The sequence below is a fragment of the Myotis nattereri genome (genome assembly GCF_964212035.1).
Source record: "Myotis nattereri genome assembly, chromosome: 4".
NCBI lineage: Eukaryota > Metazoa > Chordata > Mammalia > Chiroptera > Vespertilionidae > Myotis > Myotis nattereri.
Window position 1 is genome coordinate 7,651,289 of NC_138079.1, and position 16,554 is coordinate 7,667,842.

Below are 16,554 nucleotides of genomic sequence, written 5' to 3' on the forward strand. Positions count from 1 at the left end.
GCAGTGCTCATTGACATGACACACACCCCTTTTTTGACTTAATAAGTTAGACCATACTTACCAGCTTTACCTTCACCCCCCTTTACACAATCATCTTTATTAAGACCTCCTTTGATTTCAACTCCAAAATCCACAGAGAGGTCCACATTAAACCCGAGGCATTTCTTGACATCCTTTAGTTCAACACCTGTTTAATGTATTTAGTTGAAAATTATTAGATAGTATCTATCAAGATCATATATAAATTCCAATTTTGCTCTTCTTTAAGAAACATACTTGGATTCCTAGACACTATTACTGAATGCAAACACAAGGCCTTATCTGTCCTGCTTCATCCTTGTATGTGAATCTAGTGGCCTCCTTTGGACTTTGCTTATCAACTTAATGGCAAAGGGCATATACATTCACCCCTCATTTGAAAAGGATCTAGGTCATTCTAGGGTGGTTATAGTTCTAAGATTAAATTTCAGTCCTTGGAGCTTTTTCACCCAAGAACTCTGAGCCTGAAGGGTTCCTTGTGTTTTGATCACTGCTGCTGAGCCTTTCTTCTGATTTTCAATTTACTCAAAACGCAGTCCTCTTGTGCCCATCCCCCAGTGATATCTATCAGAATAGCTTAGCAGGCAGGGCTCAGGGACTATCTTGTGGGCATAAGCCCTGTGAGCAGTATCAGCACAGCCATCTCCTGTTCCACTCCCCCAGGTAGGCTTCTTCTACCTGCCCAAACTAGACGGAGTACTAGGAGCAACTGGTTCTGGCTGGATCATGTTTATTTCACTCACAGAGTGTTTACCAGTGGTGTGGACACTATCACAGATAGCCAGGCTTTACTATCATAGGTGCATCCCATTCTTCACCTGACACTGCCACAGGCTTCGGGGAAGGAGCCATGGAAGTGATTTTTGGCAATACTTCCCTTCCTCAGAGACACTCCCCCCAATTTTTAGAGCAGAGAGAGGAAATATGCTGGCGTCTATCACCTCTTTAAGAAATATTATAACTTGCCATAGTTATAAAATTAATTATTAAAACTTATTAACATAGTCCCTTTGCCTCTATTTTATTCTTAAAAGATTTAGATAAAAGCCTTTAGGCCAGGATGGCAATTATGTAGCACAGAGGCCTATCCTGTACATATGGCAAACACTGATGGTCAACCATGGCCTTCTTTCTATGATTTTAAGTGTGATCAGAAACCTACTCAACATGGACCCAATTTGACTACCACCAAATGATTAGAACTGTCATCATACAATGGAGACCTAATTTTCCACCCTTGCTTTAAGATGTTAGACTTATGTGATGTTAACATTGCTTCTTCCCTTTTCCCGAAGAGAAAATTTAGATCAGTATTTCCCTTACAATGATGAAGAATACTTTGACGATAATTAGCATACACATAATGAACCAGCCTACTGAATAAGAAATAGGTTGTGTAAATTATGTCTCTCATACTTTCTTTCACCTTTTAAATAGTTCTTCACTTAAAGCAGGATTACCGATAACATTACATTGCAATATGATTTCAGCTGCTGACTAGTGCATGATTAAGGCATCTTGTCTGAAGCCAGTTTGCTGTTTGACAGGGCTTTAAGTGTCAAAGGGCAGGGAGAGTGTCCTCTCAAGGAAGCAGGTTACATTATTCTAAAGCCTATAAACACTGACAGAGGCCACCAACAGGAAGAAAACATTATTAGAAGTTAGAGCTCTACTTCTAGGTATACCGTGTTTTTCCATGGAAGCTTTATCCAAAACATATATCAGTTCATATAATCCTCCCAGAGACCCAGAACTACTGTAGTGAGTTCCATAGGTTTCCAAAAATGCAAAATATTCCCCCTTTTCATAGGTAGGTGGCAGATATTTTAAATCATCCAAGAAAGTTGATGTCAGCATGATGTCCCGATTTCTCATCACAAATCTTCCCAGGGCAACTTCTCCTTTCACATGCAGAAACATTTTTTCCTTTGTTGTGGAGCAGAAGACAATAAATGTGAGTTTTACCACCATTATTTCAAATTTAAAAGTCACAAAATTTGAAACTTCCACAGGCAATACATTTTTTTAGGAGTGACTGTAAGATATCACTTTAACCCAGTAGAATGGCAACCTTAAAATATGATTAATACCAAGTGTTGGTGAAGATGTGCAGCAGCTAGCACCCTTTCATACATTAGTGGTGGGAGTGGAAAATGGTGTAACCACTTTGAAGAACTGTTTGATAGTTTCTTATAAAAGCAAACACACAGCAACCCTATGGCTAGTAATCCCACTTTTACATATTTATCTAAGATCAATGAAAAAGTTTTCCACAAAAAGACCTGTATAAGACTTTTAGAACAGCTTAAAATTGGAAATGATTAAAATGTCCATAAACAGGGGAATTGTAAACAAATTGTAGTATGTTCACATGAAGGAAAACTAGTTAGCAAAAAAAAGAAAAAGAAAAAGAAATGAACTACGAATACATGTAACAACATAACACTGTAAAAAAATATTACACTGAGTGAATTGTCAGACACAAAGAATATATACTCTATTGTTCCGTTTATATGAAGTTCTGGAACAGGTGAAACTAAGCTATGTTCAGAGAAATTTGGTCATTGGTCACCTCTCAGGTGGTAAGAAATTGACCACAAAGGGCATGAAGGAATTTTCTTGAGGTCCTGGAAATGTGCTATATTTTGTTTGAGGAGGTGGTTGCATGGGGGATACAATAGTCAAAACTCATGGAACTATATGCTTAAAATCTTTGCATTTGATTGTGTGCAAATTATACTCATTAAGTTGATTTAAAAATGTTAACAATGGAAGGAAATGTAGATAGTATATATGAAACCCAATCTTTTTATTTTACAGATGAAGAAACTGTGATCCAAAGGTATCAAGTTATTTGCCCCAAATGACACAAATAGTCCATGCTAATGATTGGTATTAAAAACCTACGTCTCAGGTCTCCCTCTTCCTTCCACTATGTCCTCTTGAGCTTTGAAAATACAGATGGAATAGACACGATTGTAAGACAAGGATCTCAAGCCAGATGAACACAGCTCAACAGTTAAATGTTCCTTGGAATGATGGCTTGAATGTCTTTAGACACTAGGGCAGTGAGGAACTATGTGATTCAATGCTAGCAGACTGTGCCAGCCAAAACTAAATTACAATGGCACCCATGATTTTCCAGATGATTGTTTTGAGATTCTCCTTCTGTAACTGTGGTTGGCACATGTTGATTGCATGGGAGTTAAAAACAGTATATACAAACATCACACCAAACTTTCTGTGTTCTAGAAGCATGACTGTTCACACTGCATGGCCTAACTGCAGGTGACAGTGGCTGACTCAATCTCTAACAAAAATCCTAAAAGGCTTTACTATATCCATAGTAAGTCATATGAGTTCTCCATCTGATAACTTGCAATAATAACTTTCAGTGGACTCTCAAAGATGCACAAAACATATTTGGATTCCTTTGCATTGTTGCTAAAATTAGGAAGTATATCTTATCAGAAAGATGTTATGTCCTTTGGCTCAAATTATTTTAGAAGTAAGCCTTAGGCCATTCCTATTCAAACACACTGTTGTGTCTTCTATCTTACAGGAATTTAAAAACAAACTCTTGACTTCACTTGTCCAAACATTACTACCTATATCTTTGTTTTCATTAGAAACAAAATTCCCTTAAAGAGGTTTCTTTCCTGGCTGTTTCCAATTCTTCTCTTCCCAGTTTCTCTGAAATCTAATCTAGTCATGCTGCTGCCCTTACAACCCCAACAAAACTTTCCTTTTTGAGGTTACCAATGACCTTCAAAATGCTCAAGCCACCGGTCCTCATCTTCTTTGACATATTAGTATATTTGACATAGTTTATCACTCTTTTCTCCTTGATAGTGTTTCTTTTCTTACTTCTAGGGAAGTCCTCAAACTGTAAGGTACGAACAAGTCACCTAGAGAATCTTGTTAAAGTGCAGTTCTGATTCAGTAGGTCTGGGTTAGAGTCTGAAATTCTAGTTTCCCAGTGATTTAGAAGCTGCTGGTCCATGGACCACACTTTCAGTAGCAAGGTTCTAGGGCATTAACTTCTTACGTGACATCTCCAATTAGATGTCTAACAGACGTCTCATCTCTAATCTAACTAAAACGTAACCACCAGTGTTCTCCTCCAAACTTGCTCTACCTCCATTGCATTTGACAGCAACTCCATCCTTCCAGTCACTCAGGCCCCAAACCTTAGTCATGTTTGACTCTACAACTGTCCTGTTTGAACTGCCATCATCTCTCACCTGGATTCCTGCAGTAGCTTTTTAACAAACCTTGCTTCTGCCCTTAACACTCATAATCTCTTCTTAATAGAGTACCAAGAGCAATCTTTAAAACATATTAAGGTTTATCAGTCTTCAATGAAAAATATTCAAATGACCTCTTATGTCCCTCAGAGGAAAAAAACACACTCTTAGATTAGGCTGAGATCCTTCATGGTATGGTCCCAGGCAACCTCTACAGCCTTTCCTCCTCTGGTTCACTTTGGCCCAATGGGGAGGTATGTTCCCATCTTAGAGATTGTCTCTAAAACTTCCTTCTGCCAGATACGTCATCCCAAATATAGCTATTTGGCTATATCCTCTCTTCAAATTTTTGCTCAGATCTTATCTCCTCAATGAAGCTTCCTTTGTAATACCGTCATCTGTCTCACTCTACTGATTTCCATTATGTGACTCTATTTTTCCTTGTATTCTGTAGCACTTATCATTTTTTAAATACTATATAGCTTCCTTTTTTGCTCTCATGTTTATTCTTTTTGTCTATCTTACCCTGCTGATTTTTGTCCCGTCCACGAGGTCAGGACTAGGACTCTTTGTTAGTTTGGTTCACAAATGGATTTTAAGCACCTGGAGCAGTTCTTGGCCACATAGTAAATGTACAAATAGATATTTGTTGAATGATTTAAAGGGTTTTCCAACTTCACATTTTCATATTCACACTTGTGAATATATAGGCAATATACAGAACCATATAAAACTACTAGAGGCCCAGTGCATGAAAATTCTGCACTTGGGGGGTCCCTCAGCCTGGCCTGCACCCTCTCACAATCTGGGACCCCTCGGGTAGGGTCCCTAGGCCTGGCCTGAGATCAGGGCCTATTGGGGCTTTCCTTTCTCTGGCTGCAGGCTGCTGGCCTCACCCCTGCCACTGCCACTGCTTGCCATCTGTGCAGCACTGCCCGCCCTCCCCTGCCACTGGTGGCCTCCCTCTACAGGCGATAGGCTGGAGTGCAATGGCTTGGCTGGTCTGGGCCTCCCTCTTTCTTTGCTGGGGGGCGGGGCCAGCCCTGCGAGGGGCCGTCTGCCTACTTGATCACCCCTAACTGCTGGTCTGCCTACCTGATCACCCCTAACCACTCTGCCTGCCTGCCTGATTGCCCCTAACCGCTTGCTTGGGGGCAGGGCCAGCCCTGCAAGGGGCTGTGGTGGTCTGGTCTCTGGTCGTTCAGGTTGTGATGCCTCTGGCCTTTTATTATATAGGATTATATCATTAGGCATAAGTACTAAAAGTGGGAGAAGGGTATCTAAATAGATGATTGTGATATCCATAAAGGAAGAATGAGCATTTTATAAGTATCATGCTGATTATAGAAAGTATATTACCCCACCCCCCAGCAAGCAGTTAGGGGTGATCAGGTAGGCAGGCGAGTAGTTAGGGATGATCAGGTAGGCAGGTGAGCAGTTGGGGGTGATCAGGTAGGCAGACTGCCCCTCACAGGCTGGCCTCGCCCCCCCCCCCCCCCCCGCCCCAGCAAAGAAAGAGGGAGGCCCAGGCCAGCCAAGCCATCGCACTCCAGCCTGTCACCTGGATAATGACACAAACTTTGAAACCTGGCTTACATATTAAAGACAAACACATTTTCAAAATCTAAAATTAAAGGTATGATTACAAAGTAAACAGACTAATTTGATATGCAATGTGTACAATTTTATGGCATTTGTAACTTTAGAGACACACTTTATAGTAAGTACATGGTCAATATCTTAGGCATTGCAATGAATTACCAAAGTATGCAGTAATTTGTTTCTAAGTTACTCTGTCTCTGGTATGTTGTTACAGGAGCCTGAAGATAGTACTAGCATAAATTGAGAAGTCTATTATTATAATCTCAGTCAAAAAGTATGCTCTGAGTTCTTAATACATTTATTCTCTGTCTACAACCAGCAAACATCTCTTACTATTACTAAAGATCCTATATGGCATTTTTCTCCAGTTACCATTCTCCTTCCTGACATTTTGGAAACTCACTGGAGGATTTGTTGAGAATTAATTCTTTCTCTCTCTTAGGGGCTCTACACATGTAAACTTGAAAGAGCGGGTTTGGTTAGTTTGAAAACTATCCCATTACATTCTCTATGTGAAGTGTTCAGTCTTACCTTCTTGGAAGAATATGACAAAAACCGCTGGTAAGTTTCATTTTTGGAATACCGAAATCGGAACGAGCCAGCAGCACTTCCTTGGGAAGCATCAGGCGCGAGGGAGTCTTCTCCTGCAGAAGGATTGTCAGGCCCACTGTGCGATGGCCCTCCCTGAGGAAGAATTTTATGCTTCCCAAGTTTTTCAGTCGGTGTGTATTTTAGAGATATGTCTGCATTAAAGTTTGATGTTGACTCTCGAATGACTGATTGGAATGCTTTAAACTGTTCTTCATAATGTTCAGTTCTTAAATTTCTACCAACTCTGGTCTAAAGGAGAATAACAAAGTGTTGTTATAAACAGCATACAAAAACCATCCAAAATAAACAAAGACCCCCCTCCCCCATAATTATTTGAAAGGCAGTAGAGCCTTTAAAGGAGGTGAAAGTAAAGGCCCTGAGATGAGATTGCTGGGGTTCAAATACAATTGGTAATAATGTTGTAATGTCTTGGAGGACATTACAATAACCTCTGTCTGCCTAGTCTGATTCCTAGTCTGTGAAACAGAGATGCTCACCACAGCTAGCCCAAAGGTGGTTGTGAGGATTCAATTAAATAATGCAAATGGAAGTTTTAGAACATAGCAAGCTTTCAAAAGTTAATATATTAATAATTTAAAAGCAAGTTCCATAAAAGATGCACAATATACTTCCACTTGTGTATAAGAAAAAAGAAAATAAGAAATGATAAAAGCTAACACTTCTGGATGGCTTATGGGCCAGAACCTATTTTGTGTATTTTGCACATGTTAATTAATTTAAGTAGAGAGGCTGGGACTTGAGACTTGAACTGCCTTGTCACCTTTACATGCTACTGCCTGTAAAATTAATAAAAACCAATACATACATTTACTCATGGAAAATTATTGGAAAGATAGACAAACCATAGAGAGAGAGTTTGCCCTTGAGAAGGACAACCGTGAATGGGAATGTGGGGAGGGAGCATTTTTCCTTGCATAATCTATTGAGCTGTTGGACACTTTGATTGCTCCCCCACCCCCGCATTCATTTTTTGCATGGAAAAAAAAAATCCAGAACTAAACAACCTACTTAAAAATTAAAACTTTCGATCAAAGCATTCTTTGCCAAGACGTCTATGCTCAGGTATCAATGGGAAGATTGTTACTCTCAATGGCTAAGCTCTTTCCAGAGGTCCTTGTAACACTCGTCTGGGAAGGAGACACCCATCTCTTGTCAGTGGCATAGATTAGATTCAGTAGCATGCATTGGGCCACTGTTCTGCACAGGGTTGGAATGTTCTACCCCTACCCCACCCATATGTTAAAATCCTAATGCTCAATGTACTGGTAGTAGGAGGTGAGGCCTTAAAGAGGTGCCTTCATGAGTAGGATTAGTGCTCTTATAAAAGTAGCCCCACAGAGCTCCCTCCCCTTCCATCACGTGCAAACACAGAAAGAGATCTGTGACCTAGAAGAGGGTCCTAACGTGAGCATGCTAGCAATTTTATCTCAAACTGCCAGCCTCCAGGACTGTGAGAATTACATTTCTGTGGTTTCTAAGTTACTCTGTCTTTGGTACAGGAGACTGAACAAACAAAGACAGGAAACCTAAAGTTACCATCTAGTGGAGAAAGACAAAAATGCATGTAATTTTCTTTAAAACAAGGCATGCTGGGAAAATTATTCAGTGGAAGGGGGAAGAATAACCTAACCAAGTTAGTTCCCTGCTTAACATATTTCAGTCTCCCCTCTGCCTGGAAGATAAAGTCTGAACTAGACTTATTCCAAGTTAATCTCTCTTTACTGTACTCTAGCTTTCTACAGCCTATACGTCTTCCCACCACAGGGCTCTTTTATACTTTCTAGAATGTTCTCTAATACAACCTGCCCAGCCTCCCATAACACCAACATTGCATACTGATACCCATTCTCTCACACATATGCCCATTTTACCCCTTGCCCTTCTTAGTTCTTACACCTATTTCAAGTCTTAACTTCAACATCAGAGAGGACTTTCCTGACCCCACAGATGAACAAATCCATTTTCTATAAGTTTCCATGACTCTTAAAATAAAGCAAAATGAAAACTCCTCCCCTTTTATAATTGCTTATTCAATAGGCCTTCAGATGGTAAACTCCAGGGGGGAGTCAGGGACCGTGTATGTCTTATCCAAATGCTACTATAGAGTCACTAGTTAGTAAATTGACTGGCACATAGTAGATGCTCATAAATATTTATTCAATTTAATAAGCAGATCCAATATAACTAATATTTATTGACTGCAAACAAGCTCAGCTATGTATTTTCTAAGACCATAATGATTAGAATAAGGGGGGCACCAACAGGAGTAGCACCCTTGAATGGGGGACTTCAGCAAGCCTTATAACAATTCCATCAGCACTCTTCCTCCGATGGCACCAAATAAATATTCAGGTCCACAATCCCTACCTGCTTTTTATAACCTTGATGCCAAAACTCATTTGGATGAATTAATCTGATCTGAACTTATAAGTAGTTATTTATGGTCTTCATTTCTCTCACTTTGTGTGAACATGGGTTAGTTCTTCTGTGGAAAGACTGATATGCTTGATTATAGAATGCCTCTCCTAACTCCACTGGGAGAGGGGGGTGTAAGTAATATACATGGAAAGACCACATCTTCTTTGTAAAACTCAAAACATTCTGAATGAGGAAGCACATCTGTGCCCAGGGTTGTACATAAGGAAAAACAGGGGGCTTACTCTCCAAATGTAGCTTTAAGATCTGTCCTGGGCAACTTTCTGGCCCTCACCAGTTACTACCTCTATAGGGAAGCTAAGAGCTTGGTTATAGTAACTAAGACAAGAAAAGTGTATGATGTATACTTGAGAACAAAATAAAATGAAATAAAACACAACAACAACCCTTCTTCCATCAGCAATGACAAAGGTTACCTTATCTTTGAATATTGTTTTTAAGAAAGTAGAACATATAATACTTTTTAAAAAGATTATCACTCTTCCTTCCAAAAAATGTGCTTTTAAAGAGGGTACACCTGGCAAGATGGAGAAAGAGCAATAATTCAAAATGTTCCCTGAGATTTGTGGGAAACTGATTCTCTTCTGAAATTACAGGAACAAAAAGTATGACAATGTGGTCACATGTGAGAAAAATGCCAAACAGTCCAGACATTACAACTTTTAGCATTCATGGGAGAACATGATCTTTTAGACTACAATGGGTAGGGATTGATTTCCAACATTGATAGAAATAAAAGGACTCTTAACTACACTTTTTAAATAGTATATATGTTTCTCAAACTGGTAGGAGAGACAACAATAAAAAAGGACTTTGTCACCAATGGGACTATTGAAAGAAACAGATTTTAGCTCCTGGTTTAGAATAAGCTAATTATATTCTTTATTAGATCTTGCTTAGACCAAAGAAGGTACAGCTAAAGGTGGTAAATATTAATCCTTTGAATAGGTCCAATTTATAGATGGTTCAAAAGAATTCAGGGAGGTGGTGAGTTTGGAGTGGCATTTTGTAAAGTAAAAATTACTTTGAGAAATAGTTTCACAAGAGCCAGGGGGGTTTTAGGTAAGTGAAAATAGCCATTCACATTAGTCAAGCAGGCTTTACAAAAGGGAATAGTGAAGGAAAACAAGCGAAAAGTTTTCATTAATAGGCTAGCAAAAAAACAACCTTAAATAGCATGAAAGTAGCATACTCAGCAGTTAAAGTAGCACTAATTAAGTTTTCAGTTTTATCAGAACCTTAGATGATTCTTTTTATGGAGTCTAGGTATTTGCCAAAACTCTTATCACTAGGCAGGCCCATGTTACTGTGGGTTGATTATAGATTACTGTATATTTTCTAAAGAGATCCAAGATATAAATCCTCTTCTTTAAGCCAATCTTATATTTACATTAAATTCTTATTCTACTGAATTTTTCACATTATTTAGTATTAGGCTTATTGAATCAGCTTTCAACTAAGAGGGGAACAATGTGTTTTCTTCTGGGGAGACTTACTTCATAGACCAGAGTAGCCACATTCCAGGGTTTACGGTAGTAGGTCAAGGTGTTTCCATCCCGAACGCGGTCACACAGTCCATTGTAGAACTCATTGTCGAAGGGCGTGGTTAGGGGAACCATCCCTAAGATGTTGATCCTGAGGATGAACACAGGGACATCAGGTAGGGAGATTCCAGAAGCTAGTGCAAGGCAGCCTTCTGTAGCGGGGCAAAGAGAGAGCTTCTGCTCATGTCCTCATCACCTAATATATGTCGGATATATTCAGGAACAGAAGCAAGAGCCCATTCACCTCTGCTCTATGTTTCTGGCAGACAGCATACCTCATAGGCCATGGAGACTTTTAGGCAACTAGGACACTGTGGAGAGCACAATGAAAGGAAGGCAATAGCCCAGCTGGCATGGCTCAGTGGTTGAGCATCAACCTATGAACCAGGAGGTCATGGTTCTTCGATTCACAGTCAGGGCATGTTCCTGGGTTGTGGGCTCGATCCCCAGTGTGGGGTGTGCAGGAGGCAGCCAATACATGATTCTCTCTAATCATTGATGTTTCTATCTCTCTCTATCTCTCCCTTTCTCTCTGAAATCAATACAAATATATTAAATAAAGAAATGCAATAAATCTGGAGCCTAGAGTCTTAACTTCATCGCTGTAACTCTTAGCTAACCTCCCTTAGTGAACTAAGAGCCAATGCTTTAATTCACATATTTAAATTATTTGAGAACACAGCACCTCAGGGGGGCAGTATAACATATACATGTAATTTTTAACTTGTGAATCACCATTGGTGCTCTTCCACTCCACATTCTCTTTTAACCTAAGCCTTTTCCTCCAGTTGTCTCACTGCCTATCAAGAACCTCATTCCCTCCAGGTTTATATTATTATTTCTGTTTCCAAGAGGAACCCCAAAATTTCAGCATCCTGGCAAGGCATTCTCAGAAGTTCTACTTTTTTCTCACAGAAAAATATTTTCATTTGGCAAACTAGAATTCAGAAATAGGAATCCTGTTTAGCTTTTAAAAAGTCAAGTTTGATTTGTATACCGAAAAACAACGAACAGGAAGCAGTTCATTCTTTGTGAAGTTCACCTTTGTTAACTGGAGGAACAGTCATTGCTGTCTAAGCTGTATCTGAAATAAATGACCCGGGCCAAGGAGGCCCACGTAGGGTTGAGCCTCACACCTATACTTAGCTTGGCGCAAGAGCATAAACTCTTCCCTTTCTCTAGACCACATTCCCAACTTCCATGAGCTGGCTTACAGGTTCAGACAATGGTTCCAAGAGGAACTATCAAAGGGTATGGATGGCTTACTATGAACCCATTGCTAATGCAAAAATAATAAATAATAATAATTAAAAGGTTATCCTACTGCAAGTGAATTAGTTAAAAACAACATCTTTATATAAACAGCACATTCTTAATAAGCTTTGAATCTACAAAGAAAATTAACAGTATAGCTCAACGTTAGTGGAAGGCAAATTAAGAAACTAATCCAGGAATATCTTGCTCAAGGCTGACCATATAGCTAAAATGAACCATTTCTCACTTCATGGATGAATATTACTTATTGCTTTGCTAGAAAACAGACAAGGCTCAGTATCAATTTTATTATCACTTTATTTTTATAGAGGTAAATGTCAAGAAACTTGACTGACATAAAAAAGTAGAGAATAGTAGAAAGGTTGCCATAGCAATGTCAGTCAGTTCTTTAAACTTTTTTTTTTTTCTTTTAGAGAGAGCAGAAGGGAGGGGAGAGACAGAGAGAACCAGTGATGTGAAAGACACATTGATTGGTTGCCTCCCACACAAGCCCTGACTAGGGCTGGGAACTGATCCTGCAACTGAGGTATGTGCCCTTGGACCAAAATTGAACTCAGGACCCTTCAGTCCATGGGTTGACACTCCATACACTGAGCCAAACTGCATAGGGCAGTTCTTTGATCTTCTGAGTTTTAGGCCAAGACTTTTCTTTCATAACATGCTACTCTCTCATCAAAAATCATTTTTATAATCCATTATCTGATAATTGATTAGGATATTTTTAATGTTGCTACTAATAAGAACTGGAGACCACTTGACTTACAAAGTGCTAGATAGAGTCCAATTGAGTGTTAACGTTTGGAGTTGTTTTTTCCACCCCATTATAAAATGTGAAATGGGTGATGGGAGTTGGATGATTGTAAAAGGGGAGGTGAGCAAGGAGAATGGGCTTGACAACTGGAATGCCACAGAGTCATCAAGCTTACCAATTTTATGACAAATATGTACATATAGAATTGAGAATTTACCAAGAGTTAGATTGATGAAATAAGTAACAGTTGAGGAAACTATTATCTTAAAATGTACTAGTCTCCCTCCCCCTTGGAAAACCCTTTTGTACCCCATGGTACCCAAATCCCGGTTTGAAGGTTATCGATTTACAGATCAGAAAGTTGACTGGATTCATCTGGAAAGTTACAACGAAGCTGCTCCATGGTCCAAAAGCACAGCTAAGGAAGAAATGTTTCAAAACTTTTGACTTGGTTCCACTCCGACAGAGACAGCCAGTCTAGTCTAGAATAAGCCAATTTCTTTCTGCCAAGAAACATGAAAACCTCTCACGGATCGAATGTCATTGCCTGGGAACTAAGAAGACATGTGTTCTTTGGCAGCACTTAGAGATGCCTGTTTTCACACCTGCATCTAGAACCACCGGCAGCTCCAATCTACCAGGTGATCTGAAGAGAAACTCCCTCCACCGAAGTGGTCTTATTCCTAGATCACACAGAAAAAGTAATCCCTTGCATGTTGTATATCATTTGCAGCTGGTTTGGATTTATGTATTTTTCAATGAATGCAAGATGGGTTGGGGATTTTCCTAAACATTTCTGGAGAATCTCAGACGCCTATAAGACAAGAGGCTGAAACATTTGTGCAAGTCAATTCTCCTGGCATAAGAATTTAAATGAGAGTCTAAATAAATAAATAAATAAATCCTTCAAATGTAAAAAAAAAAGAAGCCTAAATTAATTATTATGAGTACTTATGACTTTCGTGTGTAAAATAACCTGACTGGATATTACTGTTGATAAGACTTGTTGAATTTTTTGAGACTGGACGGTGTAGGAGCAACTGATAAGCATGTTGTTATGGTTGGAATGTTTATGTCTAGTACCTCTAGACCAGGGGTCCTCAAACTTTTTAAACAGGGGGCCAGTTCACTGTCCCTCAGACCGTTGGAGGGCCGGACTATAGTTTAAAAAAAAAACTATGAACAAATTCCTATGCATACTGCACATATCTGATTTTGAAGTAAAAAAGCAAAATGGGAACAAAGACAATATTTGTATTTGCATGTGGCCCGTGGGCCGTAGTTTGAGGACCCCTGCTCTAGATCAATATAATGCCATAGCCCTGTGTTAGAGTAATGGAGATGTATAGTAAATAAATATGTAATATTAATCATATGGAAGAATATAATAAATATAATAAAGAATGTTATTTTGAAACCTCCTCTTAATATGAATTACTAATGTATATTACTCTTCTACATTCTTAATTCAAATATTTAGGTAATAAATAATGCTTGCGTTTCATTGTCTAACGTTAGTTTTGTTTGAAGTTAGGGTGTCAACGTGTGGGCTTTGTAGTGATGCAGGAGAGGTGATGTTGTGGAAATGGCCATGTGGGGAGAAGAAAAAGGTAAGTGGCATGGTGGAAAAATAAAGGTTTATGTTCCCTGTCATCACCCCTGACTGTGGTAAAGCATGAGGTATTTAAGGAGCCCCAGCCAGCTCTCTGGGATACCTCAATGTGAAACTCCTTGGCAAATGCAATATAACAAATTATCTTTTCCCCGAACAAAGGAAACCAAAGAATTATAAATAATTGTTTTTCAGCTAAATGGTCCAAGATTTCTGTAGCCTTTTCCTATAAGACACGATGTAAATTTGCATGAAGTGAGAATACATAACATATGTCATTCGCTGCTTCAAGCCTTTTTATTTAGATTAGGGAGAAAACTGTTTCTTGGATCCCGTGGAAAGCAAAATAAAGTAATATTAGGCTTTCACCACTCCCAGTCTCTCCCTGAGGAAAGCATCAGGAAGAGTCAGAACTCACTGGAGCATGCAGTGATCTGGTTATGAGGTTTTGGCTGACTCCCATACCATTTCCGCCAATTATTAAGAGGGCCTGCTGAGTTTGGAACCCTAGACCATCCATTAGATTCAAAATTCCTACCTTTAGGCTTAGGGCCAAAGGCTCTGTGAGTGATATTTGAATGCTGCTTGCTTGGCAAGTTTTTATAAAGCGAATAAAAGAGATATGAAATGCTTCATCTGGTGCCTGGCTTATTATTCTGGAATTTTTCTCTTCTGTGATTGAAGATGTGGAAGTTTCCTCCAACTTAGAGAGAGACGACATCTCCATTTTAACAGAAGTCTCAGGAACCATCCAGTTTCTTAGTGTAGGGATTCTCAACCTCAGTACTTCTGACATTTGGGGTCTGGCTGTCCTATGCATTGTAGGGCCTCTACCGACTGGATATCACTCCCGAAAGCCCCCATCCTAACACCCAACAGTTGTGACCATCGAAATGGTCTTCAGACACTGCCACTTGTCACCTCTGGCTGAGAATCGCTACCTTAGTCCCGCTATTAACCTTGCTCTTACCATTGCCCCATTCTTCTTTCCTCTCTCCATCTTCATTTCCAGGACCAGAGTCCTGAACCTGAATGTCTTGCTAGGGACTCAGTTTCTGTCTTACCTGATGCCAATTGATAATATTTTAGAAAGCACTTATTTTTATTAGTTAAGTTAGTCAGCTATGTATCCACCCAGCGGTATTTGTTAAGCACCAGGCACTGGAATTATGAGGATGAAGAGACACATTGCTTTCAGGGGATGAAAGGGAGCCAGGTGCCATCTCTGTCATATACAATTGGATGGGGAGGAGCTATGTCTCTGTTGAGGATCATTTGACAACAAAGCCCCCAGAGTATCTTTACTGCTCAGAACAATGCATGGAGACTACGCTGTGGACATCCGTGGGATGTCCTCTGACTGCAGGAACAGAACTCAGGCTGGTATCATTTCCCCAACTTCCAGAACACAGATCTCTGCAAATGGTATCTATCTTATTCTGCATAACTCTGGGTCCTAAACTGCCCAAGACTTTTCATCAGAGTTTACCTAGCAAGATATTTTATATGGAAAGTGAGTGAAATTTCAGCTCTGTAATGAGAACCATAGTCTCAACACCATCATTAGTTGTCATTAGAATGGTTTTCTCTGTCCAATTTCTCCTGGGTCAACTCCAGAATGCTGGAGCCTCCTGAGAATTTCTAACCAGGTTCAGATCCAGGAGAAGGCCCAATGGAAGATAGTTTTCCTGGTAATTCAAACATTTGAATGGAATTCCCAGACCTACTACTGGCAATTCAATTTTAAATGCTAACATGTCATTTCAACATTGCCATGGTCTTCCAGAGGTTCATAAATTAGGTATTTTATTTTCTACTGGACTCAGAAGTCATCATCAAATGTTGTGATAACCTAGTCCCTTCTACAGACACCTGCTGAGGTCAGGAAGTCTGTCCTTGAGATACTTATTCAGCACCTATCCTCTTTCAAGCTCAAACATAATTCAAGCAGAATAGAGCCCCACAGGCTATTCTTCCTGCCAGTGAACTCCCTGTACCACTTTAGCATGCAGGAGAGATGGAGGTTATTTTCACTCATCTTCTTCCAGAACATTCAAGTGGAGTACTGACCCGTAGCCAGCTGTTCGCCCCATCTCGGACTCTTCCACCTCTTTGTCACGGCAGGGTTTACGGGGGTCATTTTCACAATCATCCTCATCTGAATAGTCTCCGCAGTCATTATCCCCATTGCACAGAAGCCGCCTCTTTATGCACCTGCCTGCAATGAGAATCAGGAGAGACACTGTGCGTCTGATGCCAACATTTCTCCCTCCAAAGGTCTCAGGTGCAATTTTACGCTGGCGGGCAGGGCACACATACATTTGACTACCGAATGCACAGAATATATAGATGGCCATTTGGGAGCCCCTCTCACACTTGGAAATACGAGCGCTTAGACATGTGTTTCTTTATTTTCACCCACAAGTGCGAGCAGAA

At 39.8% G+C, this 16,554-nt stretch overlaps 1 protein-coding gene across 1 annotated transcript in view; it reads right to left on the reverse strand.

Moving 5' to 3' along the window:
- The window catches only part of C9 (complement C9), a gene marked incomplete at its 5' end in the record, with an annotated part of 32,927 nt that overhangs the window by 6,753 nt on the left and 9,620 nt on the right, over positions 1 to 16,554 (reverse strand). The window contains 5 exons of the mRNA XM_081089671.1: positions 62 to 187; positions 1,725 to 1,965; positions 6,420 to 6,728; positions 10,433 to 10,571; positions 16,189 to 16,336. Coding sequence (XP_080945797.1) covers positions 62 to 187; positions 1,725 to 1,965; positions 6,420 to 6,728; positions 10,433 to 10,571; positions 16,189 to 16,336 — 963 coding nt within the window. The remainder of the gene's footprint in view (positions 1 to 61; positions 188 to 1,724; positions 1,966 to 6,419; positions 6,729 to 10,432; positions 10,572 to 16,188; positions 16,337 to 16,554) is intronic.